Source organism: Sinohyriopsis cumingii, chromosome 1 (assembly GCF_028554795.1).
Source record: "Sinohyriopsis cumingii isolate HCF-2022 chromosome 1, ASM2855479v2, whole genome shotgun sequence".
NCBI classification, from domain to species: domain Eukaryota; kingdom Metazoa; phylum Mollusca; class Bivalvia; order Unionida; family Unionidae; genus Sinohyriopsis; species Sinohyriopsis cumingii.
The window spans coordinates 41,847,605-41,874,202 of NC_142961.1; the positions used below are offsets into that span (position 1 = coordinate 41,847,605).

Consider the following 26,598-nt stretch of genomic DNA (forward strand, 5'->3'; position numbering starts at 1 on the left):
TCGATCCCTGGCCAAGTCATAACAAAGACTTACAAAAGTGATACTAACAGCTGCGTCACTTGGCACTCAGCATTAAGAGGTTAGTGTTAGGATTGGTCAGCCTGGTGTCAGGATAATGTGAACGGGTGGGACATCATGCTACATGTCTGCGGCATGATGCCCCAGTGCTAGACATCACCATAAACTTCCACACTGCAGACATCGTATCGATATGACTGAAAAATTGTTAAAGCTACGTTAAAAATCCAAATCACACAGACACACACACTTTAATGAAAACCCCATGTTGTTTGGAGAATAGTGTAATATCGGTACATATAGAAGGAGTACATATAACAAAATTTTCAAGAAGGCCACTGTGGCAGGTATACTGAATGCCAGATTGGCACCATTTTCATTTAGGCCAACTAGACATCATAACAAGTCTTTTAGTTAAAATCCTATGTTGATATGACAATCCATTCAGGAGGAGTAGTGATAACAAAATCTTGATGATGACAGCTGCATTTGGTTTTTTGATGTCCACACAGCACCATTTTCATTTAGGATTGACTAGACCAATTGATGAATGTTTGTGTTAAGATTCATGGCAATTCTCTAAGTAGTTTGGGATGAGTAGCAATTACAAACTTATGCTAACTAACAGACATACCACAAATGAAAGAGCATCCAATTGGCTCAACTGGTGTATGAGCTTAACATATTTTACAAAACCATTGTTTATTTTTAAATCTTGTGTAATTGATACACTTAGATAAATCTGGAATGTAAAATTTCCATGACTATCATGCAACATCTGGGTGATCTCCTCTGATATATTTTTTTATGATGTGTACAAGTCTCATATACCCCATCCCTTGGTTAGCCAGGTATCATAACTGTTGGTTACACAGTTCCCCTCAGTTAACTCCCTTGAATGATTCACCTACATGTATATGGTATACCTTATCAGGTTACAGGATGTGACTATTTTCTTGACAAGACAGTTATAATGTTGAATTCAACTGCTACTTTTATTATAGTCATTAGTATTAATACTATTTTTTTTAGTTTGGTTACTAATGTAAAAGAAATGGATAAAACTATTTTTTTTTTAAACTAAAGGGAGCCTTGTAAAAAAAAATGCACAATTCACTAACATTTTGGGGATAATATACAAAAAAGTTACTTATATGTTTTAAATGAAAACGCAAATGCATTGAAATTATTTGTAGTACATTAGTTTGGGTACATGTATTATGGTTGTTGCTTGACTGTTGTTGTCCAGACAATTGTGTAATAAAGTCTTTAGATTTGTTACGGGTCATCATTTTAAGTGATGATCAAAATGTGAAATAGTTCAAACAGAAGACATATTCTTTAAACTATAAGATAACTTTTTAAAGACATTCTGAATCCACCAAGTTATTGGAAACATTTGTTTAATGGTATAACACACCAGCCTGGAAGAAAAATATATATCAAGACTGACAAGTGATGGTACTCACGCCAACACTCTCCCATTAGTGAGATATATGCTGATTTTATGGTTACAAAGGCATCATACACCATTCCAGGATATCTCATTCAGTTCACCAGCTGTCAGTCTAGGATGTGGGTGGTCATGGGCTCAATCCCTGGCCAAGTCATACCAAAGACTTATAAAAATGGTACTAACAGTTGCCTTGCTAGGTGCTCAACATTAAGAGGTTAGTGTTAGGACTGGTCAGCCTGGTGTCAGGATAATGTGACTGGGTGGGACATCATGCCATATGCCTGCGACATGATGCCCCAATGCTAGACATCACTATAAACTGCCACACTGCAGACGTGGTAGTGATATGACTGAAATTTTTTTAAAGCTATGTTAAAATTCCAAATCACACACATACACAGTTCACAAGCTGATGTCTGTTTTTGAATTCTTGGAAAACTCTTGTACATCAATTAATGTAGACAGAAACAGCAACTGAATCAACTCAAGCAATCTTTAAAGTTAATGCATATACTTAAAACATATCCAACATAAGTACTGTTGAGTTGTCTACTACTGACTAATCCATAATTTCAGTAACATCCCATTATTACTGTTACAACAACAGAAATTATAAACATACAATCAATACAGAATTACATAACTGCTCATGACTTCATGAACACATTTTATTTGTTAAGGGGAGATCACACACACACACATACACACACACACGCAATCCTCATATGGTTTTAATATGATTTAATATGGCACATACATCAAGATATTCATATAAAAATACATGTTAGTGAACAAACATCCGCTGTTGGGAACTAAAAGCTCTGAATTATTAAAAGCAAAAAAAAAAGAAAATGAAACAAATAATCAAAACAGTTTTTCACCTTTATGTATAACAACATTAGAAGTGACAGTGTTTTATTTGTAAACATAAATCTCCTGGCCTAAAGAATCATATTTGGAGTGGCAGACTATATAATGAATAATGTAAAGGAAGATACAATAGTCACTCAAGGTTTAAAATCAGGCCATAATGACCTAATTTTGGTTAGGCTGGGTTAAACTCCAAGAGATGCATCAACATATCCATTTTCATGAGTATAGATAAAATAAGGTCCATGATATTGTGGGTTTAATGAGCCAGTAATACAAAGGTCACTCAAGCATGAACATTGTTACACTGACCTAGTTTTTGGTATGGTGGAGTTATGGTTTGAGGTATCTTCACATGCCAAATTTCGTAAGTGTAGGTCAAGTAGGTTCAAAGATACTGAAGGCAATACCAACAAAACACAAAGTCACTCAACTGAAAGAATTAGCTCACAATGACCTAGTTTTATAGAGCATGATTTTTCACCTTAATATACTAGTCTTCCAGACTGTAAATTTCACAAGTTTAGGTGAAATATAGCCAATCATATTGAGGATTTAGCACACAGTTAAGAATACAAATATTGCTCAAGCATGAATATATTGGTTATGTCGACATAGTGTTGGTAAGGTTGAGTTAGTCTAAGATGCATCCACAAACCAATTATCATGATATGAGGCAAAGCAAGGTTCATGATATTTAAGTTGAAGGTGTAATTCCTGAAATTTCAAATGTTACTTCAGCATGAAAATTACATCATGCTGATATAGTTTTGTTATAGCTAAGTTATTTTCTCTGAGATGAAAACAGTTACCAAGTTTCATGAGAAATGGTAAAATGGGGTCCAATATATTTTGCAGGTTGAGCAAATATAAAGCTGAAAATACAATAAACATTTATTTAATGGTATAACACACCAGTCTGGAAGATAAAACTCATTACAATTACAGGGTTTTTCAAATCACTGTTTTACTTTTATTGATATGTATGCAAAAAACAATTTACACAAAAGCCAGAGAAATTGGGTCCCAATTATTGAGGTTATAATGAAAAAACATCAGAAAATATAAAGTCACTATAGTATGCAAATTAGGCCATAGTGACATACATTCTGGTAAGACTATTTCTTGTGTTCAGATGTATCTATTGATAGATTTGTATGTGTAGGTGAAAAAATGTTCAAGACTGTGAGGATGTAACAAATGAATAAAGAAAAATACAAAAGTCACTCAGTCATGAAAATTAGGTCACAGTGACTTTTTTGGTATAGGTGGGCTACTTTCATCAAACTGTATCTACATGCCAGTTTTTACTAGTGTAGGTGAAATAGTGTCCAAGACATTGAGGGTGTAATGCACATATAGCTGAAAATACAAGTCAGTCAACTAGGAACTAGGTTTGGCATCTTCAAGTTATATTTGTATCAACATACCAATTTCATGAATGTGGGTGAAATAATATCAAAAGTATCGAGGGTACAATGCACAAACTGCTGAAAATGCCCAAGTCACTCAAACATTCATTTTGGGTCACAGTGATCTAGATTTTATATGGCTTAGTTGCTATTCCAGAGATGCATCCACACACCAATTTTCATAAGCTGAGGTAATGTCCAAATCTCTTGGTGTGGGGATACAAATATGAGTAAGCAGAATGTTTCCTTACAAAGGGCTTGGCATTCTAGTATAAACTATTAATAATGTTCAGGGTTTTACCATCAGTAGAATGCAAATTTCTGAACTGCACTTTACCATCAGTAGAATGCAAATTTCTGTACTGAATTCTACCACTGGGTATAATGTAAATTTCTGTACTGCATTTTATCTCAGTAGAATGTAAATTTAGTACAGTATTTTACCAATAAAAGAATGTAAATTTCTGTACTGCATTCTACTATCAACAGAACGTAAATTATTGTACAGCATTTTGCAATTAAAAGAATGTAAATTTATGTACTGCATTTTACCATTAAGAGAATCTAAATTTCTGTACTGCATTTTATTATCAATAGAATATCAATTACAGCATTTTACCATTAAACAGAATATAAATTTTGCCAAAGCATTTTTTTGATTAACAGAATGCAAAATTTTTTTAGCAGTATTTTACCATTAAGAGATACACCATTTCAACATTGTCAAGTATAACTGCTCCCACCCACACCCACCCCAATAATAAGTTGCAATCTATCTCATAGTTTGCTTTATCCCCTTCCAGTGTTTTAAGTAGCAAACTGCACATCTGGGCATACCAATAAAAAGTGTAATGGAGGGATTGAATAAATTTTAGGAATAATGAGTGGTAAAAATTAAAATATTTGCATTCTAAATTGTTAAAAGAAACCTAGCAATAAGAAAATAAGAGTTAATAAGATATAAAAACAGCTTTAAGTCATGGTTTAATGTGATAAAAATTCCTTGCACTATATTCTCTGATTGTCTTTCAAAAGAAATTACCTTTTATATTCACTTATAGGTCAAGCCCATCTGAAAACTGCACAGATCCGGATCTACCCTCACATAATGAACCAGCCAATCTGGGTGTGTGCAGAGTATTAGAAGTAATCAGTAGAACAGATAACATAGACCCTGATCTGTCAGCAAACTATGTGATGGTAGATCAGGGTCTATGTTGCTTGCAGTTCGACTCAGCTTATACTGTATGTGAGTACATAAACATACATATACATCAACATTATATACAGTGATACAAGTCAATTTTCTTGTAACATGATTGATTGGTAATGACAGATGCAAATGTTAAGAATATGAATGGTTGCTATTGGTTACACACTTTAAAGTTTAAAACAAGACTCCTTCAAAATGGATACATAGAAATGAAAAATTATTTTCTTATATTTAGTCAAACTTTCTTCCACATTCCAAAAAAGTCAATATCTGGTATACCATACATGCTTACTTATAAGTTCTTCTGCTGGCACATTATACAACAGCAGATCAGGAACTATGCTGTTACCATTATAACTTGATTTATAGGCGATAATATAAGGTATATACCCACAAGCCAAGTTTGGTTAAAACTACGATTAATATTGTGTTTTTTTTTTATATAACAAAAAATTTTTAAACTAGCATCACTTAAGAGGTGTTCTGATATATCTAAAAATTGGGTTTGATAAAAATCCATTCATACTTATTTGTGTTATCAAGCTCACAGTACAGCTAATAATTAACAGCGCTGAAGATCAACTTGATATTGGAATGCAATCAAATACAAGTTATGTCAAATTCATTCGTACATGTACAAGTCATTGCGTTCATAAGGTCAATGAAATACAAAAATGTAGCCAATGACCTTTGACTTGATCTGGTTTTCAAACTCCTTTACGGTGTGGATATGCTGGTGATCATATTTTGATCATTTTCATTCATAACGAATAATATATTGAACCAAGTGCTTTAATGAAAAATCCATTGCAAATACCAGCATTTGTAACAACAAGATTTTAGAGATGGCTACTTTGCTACCATGCTGGACATGAGATGAGTGCCATTTTAATTCAGAACTAGTTACACTTAACTTTAGTGATTTTGTGAAAACCTCATGTTGATATGACTATGTGTTAAAAAGCAGCCATATAACAATTTTCAAAATGGTCAAGTCAGCAAATTTGGATGTTGAAGCAATATCATTTTAATACAGAATGTTTCCCCACCCCACCCCACCCCGAAAAAATGAACAAACATGCCAGTACAACCATCCCTCAAGGATAAATAGCTGTAAAAAGATTTTTCACAATGGCTGCAGTGGAGTCAATGTTATGAAGATATATTGGCATCATTTTCATTTTCATATACATGTAGAAGCAATTACGTATAGTGACAAGCATTAGTGAAAACCCCATGGTGATACAACTGTCCCTTCAAAAGTGACAGCTGGATTTTCAAGATCACTGCTATGTTGGAGGTCTGATCACCACTGTTTAATCTAATATATACCAGACATCATAAGAAGTCTATTTACAACCATCTGTCCAGAAGTAGCAATAAGATTTTCATGAGTGCCACTGTGGTAGTCACAGTAAATGTCCAACAGGTATCATTTTTATTTCAGACTAACTAGACTCCAGGCTGAATGTTTGTGTACAGTTTAACTGTGATATTCCTGATATTTTTGGCGGGACAGTGATAGCAAATTGTTCTAATGAATGGACGGGATGGACCATGGACACCAAAAGGATGACTGAGAGGCCATCATATCAGTACTTCTGCTCTTTGACCAGTAGAGGTAACACACAAGGGTTCTACAAACCTCACTACCTCATATAACTTGTAAACATTTTAATGCAAAATGATAACATTTACAGTGCTGATAACTGTATCATTTGATTAGTAATACCTAAGTTACTAGATTGGTTAATGCAGGCAGAACAAAAATCTCTCAACAGTAAGTTTCATGGTTTTATGATCAGATGACCAGATTATACAGTATGGTAAAACTTTTACTTAACATATGATATCTACACTAACCAATGCATATGTATCTGTAAGACTGTTATTTAAAACATGATATCGACAGATATTAATGCATATGTAACTGTCAGACTTATTCAAAACATGATATCTACACTAACCAATGCATATGTATCTCTAAGACTGTTATTTAAAACATGATATCGACAGATATTAATGCATATGTAACTGTCAGACTTATTCAAAACATGATATCTACACTAACCAATGCATATGTAACTGTAAGACTTATTTAAAACATGACATCGACAGATATTATTGCATATGTAACTCTCAGACTTATTCAAAACATATCTACACTAACCAATGCATATGTATCTGTAAGACTGTTATTTAAAACATGATATCGACAGATATTAATGGATATGTAACTGTCAGACTTATTCAGAACATGATATCTACACTAACCAATGCATATGTAACTGTAAGACTGTTATTAAAAACATGATATCTATACCAACCAATGCATATGTAACTGTGAGACTTTTTATTTAAAACATGATATCAACAGATATTAATGCCTATGTAACTGTCAGACTTAACACTATGTTTTTTAAAACATGATATCTACAGATATCAATGCATATGTAACTGTAAGACTGTTATTTAAAACATGATATCTACACTAACCAATTGATCTGTAACTTAAAGACTGTTATTTAAAACATCATATCTACAGTAACCATTGCACATCTAATTCTTTACAACAAAATGCATCACATGGTACACATAGAACATCAGAAATTGATGTAACTTTCAAGGAAGTTAAACTAAAATTGCTATGATACATGTACATAATAATTAATTAATAATTAAATAGATACTCATAAAATCTAAACAATGACTCTCAAAGTTCATCATCTTAAAAATACAAATTCTGAATCTCATGAGAAAAAACCAAAGTCTATAAAGTTTTGCAAACTGTTTATTTCCTAGACTGCCTCATGCATGTCCTTTTAATAAATGTTATCTGCCAATGAAACCACTGAAAAGAAAGATTTTTTAAAATAAATAACAAAACTTACAAGATCTTGTGCTTTGCCAAGTCTTGAATGAATGCCCAGGCTTCCAATGACATAATGTATAATGACCACAAGATTTTGTCCTCCATGGGCAAGGTTCTTTTGTATGTAGGTAAATGTTGCATGTAAAGAACAGTGACTGAAAAATGTTGTCCTTTATGAACAGATGTTCCTCCTATGGAAGTTATATGTCTCATAGTATCTGTAGTGACAAAAGTGAAGAACCAATAGTTACCTTTTACTTTAATATAGTCATGCATTATAAGCAATTAGCCTATGGTTGCATGTCATTCAAACTCTAATGTTAAATGACTAATACTATTGTTGGCAAAGGTGTGAGGTGTTACATGTTTACTCCTACACAAAATGCTTACCCAACACTCAGGTCTAATATCCATCACCCAGCTGGTCATCAATACATAACATAGTATACCAAATCAATTCAAATGATTGTAAATTTAACATTCTTAACCATTTTCAGCATTTGCTCAAAATTAATGCTAATTCGTATAAGGGTATTCTGATTTACTTGCCATGGTAATGAGTAAGCTTGGTTAGTATTTCTAACTGAATGACCTGCCATGGTAATGAGTAAGCTTAGTTACTAGTTCAAACTGAATAAACTGCCATGCTAATGAGTAAGCTTAGTTACTAATTCCTAATGAATGACCTGCCATGCTAATGAGTAAGCTTAGTTACTAATTCATAATGAATGACCTGCCATGCTAATGAGTAAGCTTAGTTACTAATTCATAATGAATGACCTGCCATGCTAATGAGTAAGTTTAGTTACTAATTCAAACTGAATGACCTGCCATGCTATTGAGTAAGCTTAGTTACTAATTCAAAATGAATGAACTGCCATGCTAATGAGTAAGCTTAGTTACTAATTCAAACTGAATGACCTGCCATGCTAATGAGTAAACATGGTCATCACTGCTCTTGAAACAAAATCAACTGTATACTGTAACCATTGACTCAGGAAACTTAGGGGCTAAAAAGTGTGTAACAAGCATTAACAATTACATGGAACATGGATAACAAGTTTAATTCATCCAAGTGATTTATGGTAAAAATGAAGAAGACTCTGTCCACAATTCCTATTGTTATTTCTTTAAAATCACTGTTCAGCTCCATTAAATATATCATAGTAATTGAATGTGGACTTAAGTAAATGGTGAAGTTTTCTGGAATATTTAATGAAAGTTGTTGATATTACTAGGGTTTGAGATTGTACATGCCATATACAGTAATAAATGCATAATTAATCCTCTAGGCTCCAGTCCAGCAGTGACTGATTGGGCTAAAGTCTGGCAGTGATCCACTTGGCTCCTGTCCAGCAGAGGTGTTCTGGGATCCTGTCCAGATGTGACTGACTGGGTTCCAGTCTGGCAGTAACCCTCTGGGTCTTGTCCAGCAGTTATCCAATAGACTCCTGTATGGAACCAGCTCCTGTCCAGCAGTGATCCATTGGACTCCTGGAATCCTCTGTCATTGACTCCCTTGGCTCTTTTCCACCAGTGACCTACTTCTGGACTCCTGTCTAGCAGTAACACACTAGGTTCTGGTCCAGCACTGACCCACTGGACTGCAGTCCATCAATAACTGCTGCAGTCATTGACAGAAAAAATGCAATCAGGTAAACAGTAACACCTCTCAACCTAATATTTCCAAAGCATCAATATATATATATATATATTTGAAGAGAGATGCTCCTCAGTTTTGACAAACAAATAAGGTATATTCAGGAACCAAAAAACAGGACAGAAAAATGATCATCAAACTGTATATAAGTACAGTTTACAATTAACAATGAAAACTGTAAGAACCAGATCTGCAGTGACATAATGTGAATGCAAAAAGGGTCTATGTGGTAATGTGATGGCAAAGCAGGGACTATATTGTCTGCAGTTACTCGATTTATAAGCAAGTATATACAACACATTTAAAGAGAAAATATCTGCATAACCTAATCTGATGTGGTATATCTTGAACTTGTTAATCTTTTTATAACCATCTATCAGTGCAACAATGAGATTTTAAAATAAGGTAAAACATCCCAATTATGTCTACTGCTTGACTGGTGAGAGTGGTGTAAATCAAGGCGGTCTGCTTTCAAGGGGTAAGTTTACCGTAAGTAAAAAAGTGGGAACTATCAAATATGTTGATTATAGGGAGTAGCTGCACCTGGAAGGTGTTTAGAGGGAAAAGTTTTAATATATACTGAACATACACACGAGTCAGACAGTATTTCTGAGTCATAATCAATGCACACAATTGCTGCTTTCTAGATTCTAAGGTGTACCATTTCCCTGGGATAGCTGTACCAATTTTCAAACATTTGATTAAAACAGACTTGGAGTCCTATATGGATTCACATCTTCTTCTGGCAATTTCTCATTGAGATTACATGTCACCTTTCTGAGTTTTCCTGATGTGAAAAGTCTACTATAGGCTGTTTCACTCTCCAATATGAGCTTGTCCACAGCAGACATTTCCTCCTGTGGTTTCCGTTTGTGATGCTTCCAGCTTTTTGAGGAAGTCTGAAAACAGTCCACTTTATCATCTTTTAATGTACTGGTATTGCACAAACCAGATGTATCTCCATCTACACTATCACAAAAAATATCATCCACTTCCTGAAAATTCTTTCCTTCCATGGCAACTGCTTTTACGGAATTAGATTTACTTAAAAGACAATCCTCTGAACCTTCTATGACTTTTTTGTTCTTCAATGGGGGAGGTTTCCGTTTCTTGTTATTCTTGCCTTTGTCGGAAAATATATTATCAAGAAAACTTGAGTTTATGCCAGTTCTGTTTTTAATCTGTGTGACAGTATTTGTGGCAAATGAACTGGTGAAAATGTCAGACTCTTTTTTTTCAGCAATGTTCAACTGGTTGTGTTCAGCCGAGTCCTTACCAATCTGACTCAGTAGATCCCTGGAGTTAACAGCAACATTTTCCTCCAAAAAACATGCAGTCTTTTGACATTGATTATCTGCATCATTCAGATGCTCATCTCTAAAAGAACTCAAATCAAGACTGGTTCTTCTATCTTTTTTAACACTAGCTTTTTGAGCTCTAGCTCTCTTATTTACCACTAGTGTTGCTTTTTCCCTATGAGTACCCTTGTCTTGAAAACTCTTAGAACTAGAGACATTTAAATTTTCTTCTGTGGAAAATTCACCATCTGATGATTCACCTTCAAAGGCTACACCTTTGGCCTTACTCTTGGTCCTATTTTTAGCATTTGGTTTTTGTCTGCTTTGCTTTGACTTCTCTTTGGCAGGACTCCCTATTTAAAGAAATAAAAGACTAAAAAATTTACTTAGTAATGCTCTTCTCTGCAAAAAGATATGTGGAGTGTTTACATGAGTACTAATTTTACATGAAATGTATACAAAGTAAGGAAAAACAATTAAAAAGAAACAGGTTTTGTGAATGCTACTTTATCTGCCTACCCCATGTTTAGTTGTTCCTCTATATAAGCACTATCAGTGCATGTTAGATCTTGGATATTACTAACCAAAAGGTCTTCATCAACTTGGCCATGAAGCTATGAACTAAAATGAGCACAAACCATATTTTGTTTATTAGACTCATCATGACCTTGACCTCCGACCTTCAGACTCCCATATCGAAGGTATCTTTCATAGCACATGCCAGAAACAGAAAGAAAAAAAATCTGTAAAATGAAATACTCCAGAACGAAAGTTACTGCACAAAAACCATTTTTCATTGACTTACAGTGACCATGACTCTTCAACTTTTAACATTAAAATCATCAAGTCACTTTGTCACCTTAAGTGTTAGTTCTTCCAAAATTTGGTCAAGGTATGTGGTATAGACCGAAGTTATTTTAAGAGAACCATTTTTCTTCTTTCTGTCATGGTGACCTTGACCTTTGAACCCCAAAATGACAGACTCCTTTCTTAGCCAAAATATAAGCCATCCACAAACTTTGATAAACCATTTCTCATTCATCAGTTGTAGTGACCTTGAGCTTTGAATTACAACTGAATATGCTTTTTCCTTAGTCCAAGTGCAAGCCATCCACAAAATTAATTAATGCTTTTGCAGAAACCATTTTTATTCTTTCTGTTAGAGAGAGAAACCAATAGGTTTTTTTTTATTAATCCAAATGCAAATCACAGAGTTTGGTAATGGTTGATGATGTATAACTAAAATTATGGGAAAGAAACAAAAAGGTTGCGTATGAACAGATGTACAAATGGACATATTGATATCCACTCCAATAATGTAAGAATTTGTCAACAACATAAAGAAATACACAGATCTCTTTTGATAAAGTGCTGAAAAAATTCAAAGGTGTGACATGAATTACATTCAGAAACCACATACAGTCAAACCTGCTCTAATCCAAATGCAGATCACAGAGTTTGGTAATGGTTGATGATGTATAACTAAAATTATGGGAATAGAACAAAAGGTTGTGTATGAACAGATGTACAAATGGACATACATAAAAATGGACATATTGGTATCCACTCCAATAATGAAAGAATTTGTCAACAACATAAAGAAATACACAGATCTCTTTTGATAAAGTGCTGAAAAAATTCAAAGGTGTGACATGAATTACATTCAGAAAACCACATACAGTCAAACCTGTTCTAATGGTTACCTTTATTAAGTGGTCACCTTTTCATGACAGCCATTCTAACCCCCCACACAACCAAATTTCCTATATAAATGTCCTGTATGTAATGGTCACCTGCCTTCTGTGGTTAGGGACTGGGTATTTCTTAACCAAAGAATTGTTTCTCACTGCCTTAAGCGGTTGCTAGTATCTATCTTCATTCACCATCCAGTTAATGCAAACTGAATTATTGCATCATGTGTAAAGTATTGTTTTGATAAAGGAATAACATGTGAATCTCGCTTGTACATGTAACTCCAGACATGCTGACAGTATACTTCAATGGTGTCAATTTGTCAAACCTGAAACAAAACACAACTGCCTCATTCTTTGATGGTGGCTTTAATTTGTTCTTTTATATTAGATAAAGTGTATATGCAGCAGTTTTGCTACAACATATTTTGGATCAAAAACTTGAATGTTTCATGCACAAAACTGCAGTAAAGAGATGAATGAAAATTTTATGAACTGTTGTAAAGAATAGGTAAGGGAAGGGAGAACACACAAAATGCCAGCCATACCAGAGAGGCCATTCTGACATGTTAGATATTGGACATAAGGTGCCCCTAATTATTGCATGCATTTGTTATGTCTTCCCAGTTGTTCATACATGCCATAGCAACAAAAGCACATGACAAAAGAAGCAGGAATCTCCTGGACTTATCAAAACCCTATAGATGAATTATTCCTCCAGGGTCTGTACTACAGACATTACATCAGTCTCTCACACCATGTATTTTTTAACTATGTTGTGTGTTGGTGTCAACATATCAGACCTTTAGAACAAAGTACATGTAACCTAGGCATGAATTTAAAAGAAAAAGATGTTAACAACACCATCTAGCTTTTGTTATCATTATCACTCTCGCAGACTTGCTTGGGCATCTGATGCAAATAAATTTTACGACTGTCTTTACTGGGAATGCCAATCAATTAGGTGCTGTGTATTTTTAAGGTTGCCAGTCTAACAACTGTTAATTAATAATTAATTTTTAAAAACAGTTGAGTGGAATAATAAATTATTGTTGGGTGAACTTCTTTTTTATTTTATTTTTAAGAAAAACAAATATTTTATCAATAATTACTTTGAAAGGAAACTAAATTTTTGTGGAAAGATAATGCTAATACTAAATATGTGGTAAATCTGAAATCAGGGAATGACACATTTTTCTGATACATTTATTTATTAGGTATATCAATGTTTTCTTTGAGGCCACAACTTGCTGATCCTCCTTTAAATGTTTTTATATTCAATATCTGGCTTTCACAATAACTCTCTGGAAAATATGCCCTGAAAGAGTCATTAGAATTTGGGGATCACCATGTGAAATGAATAATTTTACTACCTGTTAATTTATAGAACAATCAGGATTAAGAATGCTCCTTGTTCGATGCAGTATAATCACTGCTGTGCAAGAACATTAATTATCTTCTCTAAGCTATAGGTTTCTGAAACTTAACTACTTTGTTTTATCTCTTTGTCACCTTTGCAGATATTTGAGTAGTCGAAAAGTAATAAGGGACATCTAAGAAAAAATGTAACCTATGGCATGACAATATTATCTGAATTCGAGTATACAGGGTTTAACATTGGGGTCTCAAACTCAAACTACCCTGAGGGTTGCATGAGGGCACTTTCGATGGCCCAAGGGTTGCACCACCTTTGTTATCTCTCATAACAACTTGTGGCACCAATCATTTTGTGGGTCACAGAATATGGCTTGAGACCCCTGATTTAACAGCATTTCAGTACAATACTTCTATATGGTGCCAATTAAAAGGTCAGTTGTAAAAATTCAAAATAAAAAACTGCAACAGAATTATTTTTAGGAGCATAACCTATTTCAAGTAACTATAAACATGTAGTAATCGATGACAGAAGATAAAATGATCAAGAAGTTAAACTCTGTAAAAAGTACATAAATTAAATGATACATGTAAAGTCCTTAAAATCTAGAGTCAAATTTTTTTATATAAACTTTAAGTGCCATATGACAGTATCAAACAAATTAACAAAATGCAGTAGTTGTTTCATTTTCAGACAGGTCAAATGATGAAGTTATAAAATAATTTCTTCTTCAGATTTAAATGAATGGAAATCATCCATCACTTTCAATTTTTTCTATATGGCACTGCTTTACCATAAGATTATCAGACTGTCTCTATTTCTCAGGATTTTTGCCTAACAGAAAACATTCTGAATCAGAGAACATAATGAATCATAGTAAAATGTTACATGTCATCTGCATGTATGATGTGTGAGTGAGTTCCGGTCATACCTGGTTTTCTTTTGATGGCCTCTTTGGTCTGTTTGGCAGATCCGCTGGCATTTTCCTGGCCTGGTTTACTTAAGATGCCAGTAAAATCTGGATTTTTTGATGCATAGAAGTCATTCAGTAAAGACACGCGTTCCTCAGCACTGAGTGATAAAACAAACTGTGCTAGATCTTGAATGGATTCTTTATTACAATGTCTCTGTAGTTCCTGAAATTGCTGTCTGAAAAGAAAACCAAATATCTGATTAATGTCTCAAGCTCTAGGATTACCATAAGAATTTAGACACGTCCTAGATCCTGACTCCATTTATTGGAATGTCTCAGAATCTGTAAGACAATATCCAATAACATATTGCCAATTTAAAACCATTAATACATCAAGATACCTTGCTAATCTGAAATAAAATATCAATGGATACAAATACTTTGCTGTATGTTATGTTAATATACCTCCAATGAAAACTATAACAAAAACATATAAATTTAAAATATACAGTATATATAATCTACATGGCCATGACAATTTTCACTGGCTTGAGAAATGCAATTGTTTGACATCAGTCATACTCTAACAATGGAATGGTATTTTGAGAATGCATTTGTGTAGGTAACTGGTATATAAATTCAGTATTAAAAAGATGGCCATGTATGAATAACTATCATACAGAATCTACTGTGTTTAAATATATGCCAGAGCACTAGATAGTCTGAATCACTGGACTCAAACTCTTCCCTTGTGCTCAGTTAAGCTGGTTGAACACAGGAAACCTTATATAATCCCAACAATATATGAAATAAAAGTTGTGAATCCCTGGGTTCTGAATCTTCCCTTGTACAGTGTAACCCCAATATAACATGGTAGTTGGGAGCCATAGAACCCGATCGTGTTATAGACCGAACCGTGTTATAAGCAAACAGGTCAGATAGCTGAAGAAAATGATGCATGTACCCCAAAATATTTGCGGGGGTGGGTGGGTTTAGGTAATAAAAACAGGCACAAAAATCTGTGTTTCATTGGCACAGATACCATCTTAAATTGATGCATATTAAATGAGAAATACACCTGTAGTGAAAACAGAAAAGGCATATCTAATATTTTACTTTATTAGGAAAACCATGCATTGGTATATATACATGCATATTATTTATATATACATGTCTAATGTATAGTTTGAATTGAGTATCAACACCGTGTACTCAACCGCAAATCTCAACACATACATTGAATCCACAATACAAGTAATTCCATTGAAAATATGCACACACACAGAATTAAAATATTCAATAATATTGTCATAGGTCATATAGATCTGAATTCAGTGCAAATAAATAGCACAAACATGTAACACATGATGAAGCACATTTACTTTTCAGCACATCTCAAGTTGGTAAAAGTTAGTTTGTGTTTTAAGCTGCTGTTAGTAGCGTTCGTAAGCAAAACTTTTTTCCTGCAAAGAAAACTTTCACGGCAAAGTCACGTTGGAAAATGAAACAATCGTTCAGATTCCACTGCTTTTATTTAAGTTTCGTACAGACTTCCTGCAAACTACTTTATCTGGGCCATTTTTAAAAAACGAATTGGCCGTCATTTGGTCGATTGTAGTTAGAGAAGGAGTTGGAGTTGGGGGGAAGAGAGATACAGAGAGAAGGATGCATATGTATTCCATTGTATTTTACTTCTTGCACCTCGTCATCAAAACAAAATATGGTCCAATATATGAGAGAGAGAAAGAGAGAGAGAAATAGAGACATAGAAAGTTCAGCTCTTAGTGTTTTTTTTGTTTTACCTTACTGCACCCATGTTGCTGAAGCTTTTGTCAAAGAGAGAAAACATTAATAAATTAAACAATAAATGGAAACTATGCAAATACATACCATACTCCTTCAAGGTTTAAATATTCACAATAGTTTTATCCATATAGTCTCCATTTGGTTAAATCCAAAGAATGACCATTTTGCGTGCTGTCTAATTTTCTTTGCAAGTAAAACGACCTCTCCATTCCCAACAAATAAGATTTTGTTTAAAGTGCATGTACTCTTCCTGTACTTAGGTCAAATTGTTTTTGATCGTTGCTCATGCTAGATGTACTTTAAATTGATGTCAGTTCCAGCAGCAAGATAAAAAAATGTCACTGGTTGAGAAATTTACCCTAGTAACCACCTGGCGTTTCCTTTCATTATATGGTATGGTATTCATAATACCCATGGGTAGACTAATTTCTCTATTTGTAGCCTCGCTTATCTGATCTGGTCTGCATAATCTTGACCTCAAACAGGTGTTCGCTTGGAATGACTGAATACAGCCATTGCATATTTAATTAGCATGTAAATACCATTACAAAGCCATGTGATTCTTTTAATAATGGAAGTGGAAACAAAAATTAGATGGAATCGCTTAGCTAGTGGTATTAATTGATAATGGAATATGGTGCTGCACTTGTATACAAGTAAAATCAGTCATCAGGTAAGTGAACAATACAGATTTACAGTTGTAAAGACATCTCTTTGTCTGTCTGTCTGTCTATCTCTCTCAATGGGGCATACATTTTATTTGATAATTAGGTGCAAGAAGAAAATTGTGATATAATATTTCTTTGTCATGGTTATTCATCTTCTAACTTGTAAATTCTAACGCACATATATGTAATCAAATTTAAACAATGTATATTACAAACAACATACATTACTGGTGCATGCTGCTTTAGGGATCCTATAATGTTTCATACACCATCTCTTTCCCAAAATGAAATCGTTGTTACACATTATTTTTTGTACTCTTGGAGAATTATTTTCCATACGAAAAATATGATAAAGCGATTCGGATGACATAATCTGTATACAAGTCAATTCAGAGTATAAGATGGAACTAAGATTTTCTGGTCAAATAGTATCTAATTATGGGCTGGAAAATACAGTATATTAATTACTAGTGAGCAGCTAAAAATCCTACAAAAGATTATGAGATAATGCCTCATCCGGTTGATCTCCACTTCCAGAAATGTCAACAACAAAAAGCGGATATCTCACAACATACAGTACTCATGCTTGATGTCAACATAAGCGGATTATGATATAACAATGCAGTGTTAAGATGGTTTGTCAATATGGACAAAGAATTTGTTTATGTAACAATAGATAAATTTTAGTGCATTTTATATCAAGTCTGCAGCTTCCTTTCATGGGGCCTCTGAATTTCTCCACTCCAAACCAATGGTTGTATACAAAAGTTTAAACAGCCAACAATGTCGGCAATAAAGAAGAAAATCACCAGAAGGTATATTTTGCCACCAATAAGGAAAAACATCGCAATTTGCAATCATGGTGGAGCCCTGTGCAATTCCTGAATAAACTTTTTACTCGTTATTTTTTGTACTTTGAAGAAGAAAAAGCTATTTTTTCATGTACAAGAAAAATACATAAAATTTCAGAAGCCATGGCACAATTGTCTTGTATTATTCATATGTGATCTCTTCCCCAAAATGATAACAAACCTTTTATGTTTATTTGGTAATTTAAAGAAAGATATTGTTTTTTGTGTATGAGAAAAATACATTTATATGAAATTTTGGGAGCCACACAACAACTGTGTTATATCCGAATTCATGGTATAATGGAGCAAGCTATAGCTGGGTTCACTCTGTACTCTGATAAACTGCTTGAACACAGGCAATCTTGTATGTGGTAATCCCTATAATATATGAAATCAAATTAGTGAGAATACTGAGGATTTAAGCAATGTTAATTTTACATAATACAAAATATGGAAGAGTTTAACTCTGGAGAAATTGCTATTCATGGTCTTTTTTACTAGTATAAACTTACTACTCTAAATAATTTTTACAGTAATATTTCAACTGTTGGTTTCTTTATGTCCCACTAGAGAATCTGTATTAATATATGAAACATTAATGAGAAATTACCATGGGAATTAGTTTAAAAGCATTTTCTAGATGATCAAAGTGAGATTACTTCTGTCAGGTTTAATCATATACATAACTGAGTTGCCTCCCTTGAATAATTTTACCTGAAAGTTTAGAGGATCTGTACTTTGTTATCAATTTTAGAAGTTTGTTTTGGATTTTGTGGGATTTAACACCATTTTTCAGCAGACGATATACTATATACATGACTCTGGTGATCCACAGGAAGCTACAGACAAGCTTTCACACATACCCACAGTGGCTGAGCAGATTCAAACTCGTGGAAAGATGGAAGATGTGTGGGTGATCTGTAAAAGTGAATGTCTTAGATATCCTGGTCACCTGACCACCTAATTTTAGCATTACCACATGATTTGTTACTATTATTAACAATACAAACTTTATCTGGTATAAAAAACGGACACTATGTCATACACGAAGTGGGATTAAAATCCCTCCAAACCCAATTAAATACAGAAATATTACCAAACAGACACCCTTTCTGTTGAGCTCACCTTTCACTTTGCAGGTATGTAAAAAGAACTTTAACAATGGCCTTAATCTATGGTGTGTACAGATGTATGGATAGATGTATCAATTGGTAGAGATACAGATGGATGAACGGTCATGCAAATGGATACTGAAGTGATCGCTGTGTCAAACTTCCATCAAGGCAAACTTAACCACAAGCAGTTTTGCAATAGTTAACAAGATAAATTGAGCATTTTCCTGGCAAACTTAGAAAACTCAAACAAAAACAAACTTAAACATAAAATTTGGATCTGCAAACCTTTAGATCTTTAAAGTTTGGACATATTCTATTTGAGTCAGGGAGTATAATTATCTCATTATTCTGCTCGAAATTCTTAAAACATTTTAAAATTAAATATGTTTGACTGACTCTAAAATAAGCACATAAATTTATTGTGTATCCTGTGACAATGCTGCTGTAGTGTCATCAATATATGACTAAACAAATGCTGTGACTTGGCCTCTGATCTTTCCAGCTCCCCTTTTCTGTTAGCTCATTAACCCTGAGTGCTACTTTTATGTGTCACGAGCAAGTACCTTACTTCTGAGCTCTGTACCATCAACATCAGTAAAGATACAAAAAAGAGGATGATATTACATAAAAGCAGACAAATGTAGCTCTACAATGGTGCCAAATAATGTAGACTTTCTACTTGCATCACAAAATACAGTGATAAAAACACAATTTTTATGACTCAATTTTTTCCACTAATATTTACCAGTTGTCAGAACCAGAGTTTGCCATCCAGATTTTAGATTTTTTGGCCTTAGATCAAAAGCAGACCTGTCCAAACTAAACACGGACAGGTGAACCTTTTCAAAAAGTAGGATAAGACAGAGATTTGGTGTAAGCAGTGGCCAGGACAAACAGTGATTGGTCCAGAAGAAAAAAAAAACGTAAATTGTTTACCCTTCTGCACACGCACAAGCAAACAGCAAATCCAAAACACATTTAATATAACTAGGCATCTGGCTCTTGGAAGCAGATTTATTTGGATATATTCCAAAGCACCCCGTAAAATGAGTTTCTTACCACAATTTCAAGCAAAAATGACATGAATCTCCAGCGGTAATGTGTTAACATAACATGTGTCGAAGTTCATAACAATCCCTCTACTGGAAGCATGAGAAACAACACCCTCACACAGTTCCTAAATATTTATCCCAAAAAGCAAAGCAACAATTATCCCATGACCTTGGCTCCTGGAACCATCAGTCTCAAGAATTCTCTATGTACACAACATAATCTGGTCCATCTCTATCCATTGACAAATGACAGCTTTGTTTCTCATAACAAAATTTAACAATCCAACTATTGTGAGCTTGATCTTCAACCTCAGCCTCAGTGGAGGCATTTTACATCCCAGTGTAAACATATTTCCACTTTCTGTTTAACAATTTATATTCAGCAGGACTAGACAGTATTCACAGATCTAAAACTATAATTTAAATAAATCCTCCATACAGTCATAACCTTTCACCTCCTCGACCTTAAATCTCTAGGAGTGTTACTTCACTCTGATATATTTGTAGGTACATTCTGATGATGATCTACTGGTCAAAATAAGTGATACTGTCCTTCGAAATTTTAAAAGATCAAAATGCCAATGCCAGATGATGACAGACATAGGGGTGAAATGATACACCTGTGCCACATATCGATACAATGCGTGATACACAGCCTGTGATACAATACATATTGATACACATATGAACTAGATGGTATTTCCATCTTTGGAAGGTAGGTGGTGCCATTTTGTGTATGTTGACATACTGGTTGCATTTCCAGTATGCAGATTACAGATAGAGACATAGTTATCATATATTTATATGCAATTCTCATTGATGACAAGAAAATAAAAATACTTTGAAACAGACTACCTGTTAGCTGTCATTGAGCTGCTATTTAATGGTAGCTCCATTTACCTCACTTTAGCCACCAGGCCCTTTTTTGCATGGCATGAATGCTTTGAAAACATCTTATTACCAATTTTTATATCTCACTTAAACCTGGAAGACATTACGATGTTATCTTCAAAACAGAGGGAAGAACACAATTTACTCGTGCAAAGAAAATTTCATCTAGAACAAATCTGGCCATGGAAATGAGAATAAATACCAACAAAATCTATCACACTGTACTTCCAGCAGATGCAGAAGACTACTGCAGTCACAGGTGCTTGTATAAGTTAGTTAAGAAGGAAAACTGTTAACAACACTGTCCTATTCTATAAGTTTTTTAAAATTTTAAACAAGGTAATAAACTTAAGCAGTTTAAAATCTGTCCCCCCCCCCTTACTGATTCTGTGCTAACTTTATTTATTCCATTAGCACCTTCAATCACTGGTTAAATATCTCTGCATAAAAAGAGAAATTCCAAATTTGTTTCCCATGTACAAATAAAAGAGATGCTGCCAGGATTTTATCTTTTTATCCTTTGTCACTGAAAGAAGTGGGGTAAGTAGAAAAGAAGAAGAGGAAGGAGGAAACGGTCACAGTTCAATATTTACCGAACACTTCAATATCTGTCTCTATTTCTTCCCGCTCCACTTATTCAGAGCTCTGTTGAAATCTTTAAAAGATGTAATGTCTAGTTGTACAGTCATGTATTAATCTGTCAATTATTTCTGAGCATACAGACCGCTCTGGTGGCCTAGTGGTAAGAGTATCTGCCTTGGATGTGGGAGTGTGGGAGGTCATGGGTTTGAACCCTGGCCGAGTCATACCAAAGATGTATAAAAAATTATATTAACAGCTGCCTTGCTAGGCGCTCAGCATTAAAAGGTTAGTGTTAGGACTGGTTGGCTTGGTGTCAGGATAATGTGACTGGGTGGGACCTCAGGGTACATGTCTGCAGCATGATGTCCCATTGCTAGTCATCGCTATAAACTGTCACAATGCAGACATCATAGAGATATGACTGAAAAATTGTGAAACCTACGTTAAAAATCCAACACACACACACATGCATACGTTCCTTATCTGTGTATGAATATTTTTCTGTGCTTCCTTCTAAGATGCATATGTATAGCTAGTTTTCTCAGCTTGAATATGTTGAGGAACTGATCTTCGTGGCTGTTATTTACCGTATATACTCGCGTATAAGCTGAATAATTTAGAAACATATAAAGACCTGGAAGTGGGGGGGGTCAGCTTATCCTCAGGCCAGTGTCTAAACTTGACAGATTTTAGGTCTTTTTTGTTGACTACTATAATGGTTGTAAATCTTTGGACATGAAACAATATTTTGTTCCGTGTCCTAAGACATAGGCATGTAAAAAAAATATAACTTTTGGTGACCTGACAATTATTAAACTTTTATAAAGTACTATGATTGATTTTGTTATTATTTTGCATGTGCATATTTTCTGATTTCTCCAACACGAAATTAAATAAAGGTAAATACAGACTTCATAATTCACAGGCCAGTTGAGTTTACCCAGGAGGCCAGGTTGAACTATAATGTACAGTACTTACACAGTGCAAAGCATGCATAGCATCACTTAAATCCTTATTTATTCACAAAAATATTAGATGCAGATTGCATTTTTCCAGATAACATTTCAGCTAGTCCTTAATAGCTGTTTTATTTACGTTGAATCACGTCCTCACAAGTTACTCATTTTCAATGATATAAGCAATCCTACAAATGGAGGTAATATTTTTAAAAAGGTACGTAGGTTTAAGGCATATAACCAGCATAATTTACATGTTCACGAAGAGTGGTAATAATAAAGGCTAAAATTCTCATATAGATCAACATCAATCAATTTTAGTGTTTTGGCTGAACAATCATCATAACTTTCCACACAATGTAAAGCTTGATGTTTCAGCATCTCCTATGATAATAGTCGGCAACTTTGTCTTTTATTTTGCGACAGCAGTACAGGCCTGTTAATCATTAAAACCCTGAAACTGCCTTGTGTTAAAAGGGAATTTTGACCGGCAACTATACCAGTACATTGATGTGTAATTGCGTTTTGTTCCTTAATATTAGCATGATTACCGTAGTTTTGTAAAACAGGGTCAAAGGCATACCTATGAACTTTTCAAAAGCCAAGTAGGGAGAATAAAAAAACAAATTGGGACCTAAAATCAGGAGGTTTTTTGTGACATTTATAAAGCCTTGTTTTCACTAAATATTGGTCGATCTTCCTGGTCCAATATGCGTGAAATTCGCAAAAAAGACTCGCCATTTCTCCCTGTGACGCACCCTATTTTCCTCCAGGATGTGCCCTATTTTCACATTCTGGTCAGCTGTGGTCAAACTGCACAATAGTTTAAAGATTAGTCTTAAATAAACAAGCAAGAAAGCCAACACGACTAATTAAAAGTTAATCCTTACTGATGCAACTATTTTGTGAAAATGACTGGCCCTCCGTCGGAATTCAAAGAAACCACATTCTACACTATTGTGTGTTATTCAAGCACCAGCAATTGATTGGCAAATAAGGGATTCCCAATTTTGTTGATCTAAAGGTACCTATAGTAAATAGGCAGTCTCATGGTATTTTCCCCTCGTATATCCGACCTTATTCTGATTTAGTTTTTTGAGGACACATTTGCTGTGTGATATTTATTTTCATTCCTTCTTTTAAGCTACTGATGGTAATTAACATTGGTATATATGGTATAAAAATGCCAGGTGTTCACTTGTGTAAATTTCTTTCATGGGAATGGTGCTTAAGCATATCGAGTTACAGCAATTATAGTGATCATTCTTGGGATTGAAATTAATTGTGGAAGATTTTATTGTTGTGGCTTATTTTTTGCTCTGGTTTATTTTTTATTTTTGTATTGTTGAAGAGGTAAACAAGTCATTAATTTACGTGAATAATGTTTCAACTTAACAGTGAAGAAGCGAATTCTTTCTAGTAAAGTAATTATTTTGTCACAACAATAATTCAGAGGTGATGCAACAGAACATGTAGGACTTTTCTTGTTTAGAAGAAATGAAAATCGAAAACATAGCATAATAATTGGGAGTTCTCTGCAAAAATCGGAAGATATGAAATCGGGAGGAAGGTGTGGAGCGACCCCAAAATCGGGATTTTTTTTCTTCTTCTCCAAGCGTGAAAATTGACAGGTATGGTGTAAGGTCACTTACATCAAAGCAAATTACAACTCAGCTTTTGCAGTATTAGCATAATTTTTGAAGCATTATTTCTGAAACTTCATTATTGTATTTTGGAGATATCATTAAAGTTTAGCGCAATGGTGCTCATGATTCGACTCCAAGGGATGTACTTAATTCAGCATGTAATCAAACCTACAATGTACATGCAGTGGCGCCATTATGTAAATACATCCAGCAGCCTAATTGCGAGCATTGACTTGAACCGTATTGTTGTTCGTGTGTTGTCATACTGGGATCACATTTTAATGAGTTAGGTATTTACAATTTCAAAGCAATGTAAAAACATAATTACTGGTACACTGATATAAAAGTCCAATGCAATAATGCATAAACAAACAATCGAGTCAAAAGGGAGAGGCAGTGTAACAGCAACTTGCGACTGCTAAATTCTTGTCATCGTTCGATCAAATTATACAGAAATCTCAATTAGGCAGAAACAATAAGAAAACAAAAAATTAAATAATTGCTTTTCAGACAAGTTTATACCATTTCTTTTTAATAATCATATACGCCAACCTCGAGATAAGTATACATGTATTTTTTTTATGAATATAAGTTTGCCTAAATAAATGCATTTAGAACCTAACCTCTGAGATGTCTCAGAGTTGTGGGTCGGCTTATACGCAGGTCATTAATACTGTATTAGTGTTTTTAGTCCATCAATGACATAGTCTGCTTGTGCAGACAGAGGTATTCTCTTATTTTACACGTTTAGGCTTGAAAAAACAGTAACAAAAGAAAGAGCGAAAACAACAAACTTTGAAAAATATAACAAATAATTTATTTCCCTGGAAAAATACTGTAAAAATTAAAAAATATGAGAACTTATGGTTTCCAGAATCAGATCCAGAAATAATACAAGAATAATCCATGAATACAATTTTGAAGTCCTAATACTGAAATGTTCTAATGATTCCAAGTTTGAGTATCGACGAAGAATCCAAGATGGAAGGTGATGATGTATGCTGTAGCCTGTACTGTGCTGACGTCTACAGTTCCTTGTAGAAACATAATAATTAATTTTTGGAAATCCACAATAAAATATTTTAGAAATGTCCTTGTTCAACAATTCTGTAGGAATACAATAATATTTCCAGAGAAACGAATTAATCTTCTAGAGTCCAAATAATCTGAAGAAAAATTAACATATAACTCAAAATTTCAATACTGGTCACAACAGAAGAAAACAACTTGACATCAAGTGTTTAAAAGTCCGGACTCTCATGTCTCTCTTTTTAAACATCACTATTAATACTAAATATTTGCAATTTTGGAAATGCCTCAGTGCAAAATAGAGGATCATGTGATCATGTTTACATGTAAAAATCACATAGCTCCTGTATGTCCTTGATAAAAACCAATCATTTTACTCTGAGAAAAAGTTGTTTACTTGACCCTCAATCAAGGCCAGGAACTAAGTCAAAAATAGTTATAAGTGTTTCTATTATTAGGTATTTATGGAAAGATTCAGGTCAAACTGAATTTTCTGGAAAATACCAAATTCCTAGTAAACAAAATTACATTTCATTGACATGTAAAGAAAATAAAAAGATTCCAAAACCCACAAACAATCAAATCAAATCAAATCAAACACAAATTAAATCAAATATATGCAACAATTCAAATAAATATCTTTACTTCTTAATTTCATTTTTTCATCCATATTTATTCAGTTTATCTTAGCCCTGATAAGGATATATGGTTTTGTAGCATATTTTCTGCTGGGATAAATTGATTGCTATACTGCTGAAAGGGAGATTGACCATCATGCTGTCTATTTTTGTCAATCCAACATGTACATCTGACTTGTATTTATAACCATATTCAGGCTCAAAATGACTCACTGGTACATCCATTAACAATTTCCCAGCTAAAATAATCCAATAAATTTCATAACTTTAAAAATTGTTATCATCATCACTATCACCAGCCAGCATTTGCCAAATGAAAATATAATGAACCACGCCGGGAATCAGAGATTTAGGATTTTCTAGGTAGCCTGTGTTTTAAAAATGCATTTTTAAAACATCCTTCATGGAAGGTACAAACTACACCATAATGCTTATTCCAGGGCACAATGTGACAATCATATTTAGTTTAACAACCATTCATGTCATGTTTGCAGAACCCAGATGCCTACCTCAAAAAACAGTGTTACAACAAGAACAGTTAAATAAAACTTGATTACTTCGCTGAGCACATTTTCACATGCAGGTA

At 34.0% G+C, this 26,598-nt stretch overlaps 1 protein-coding gene across 2 annotated transcripts in view; it reads right to left on the reverse strand.

Annotated features, from left to right (window-relative positions):
* Positions 1–2,372: 2,372 nt before the first annotated feature.
* The window catches only part of LOC149806774 (uncharacterized), a 141,047-nt gene continuing 116,821 nt past the window's right edge, over positions 2,373–26,598 (reverse strand). For both annotated transcript variants that reach the window (XM_089957360.1, XM_089957351.1), the window contains 2 exons: positions 14,797–15,014; positions 2,373–11,152 (listed from right to left, as the gene is read on the reverse strand). In XM_089957360.1, the coding sequence (XP_089813486.1) occupies positions 10,203–11,152; positions 14,797–15,014 (1,168 nt within the window). In that variant the 3' untranslated portion in view covers positions 2,373–10,202. The remainder of the gene's footprint in view (positions 11,153–14,796; positions 15,015–26,598) is intronic.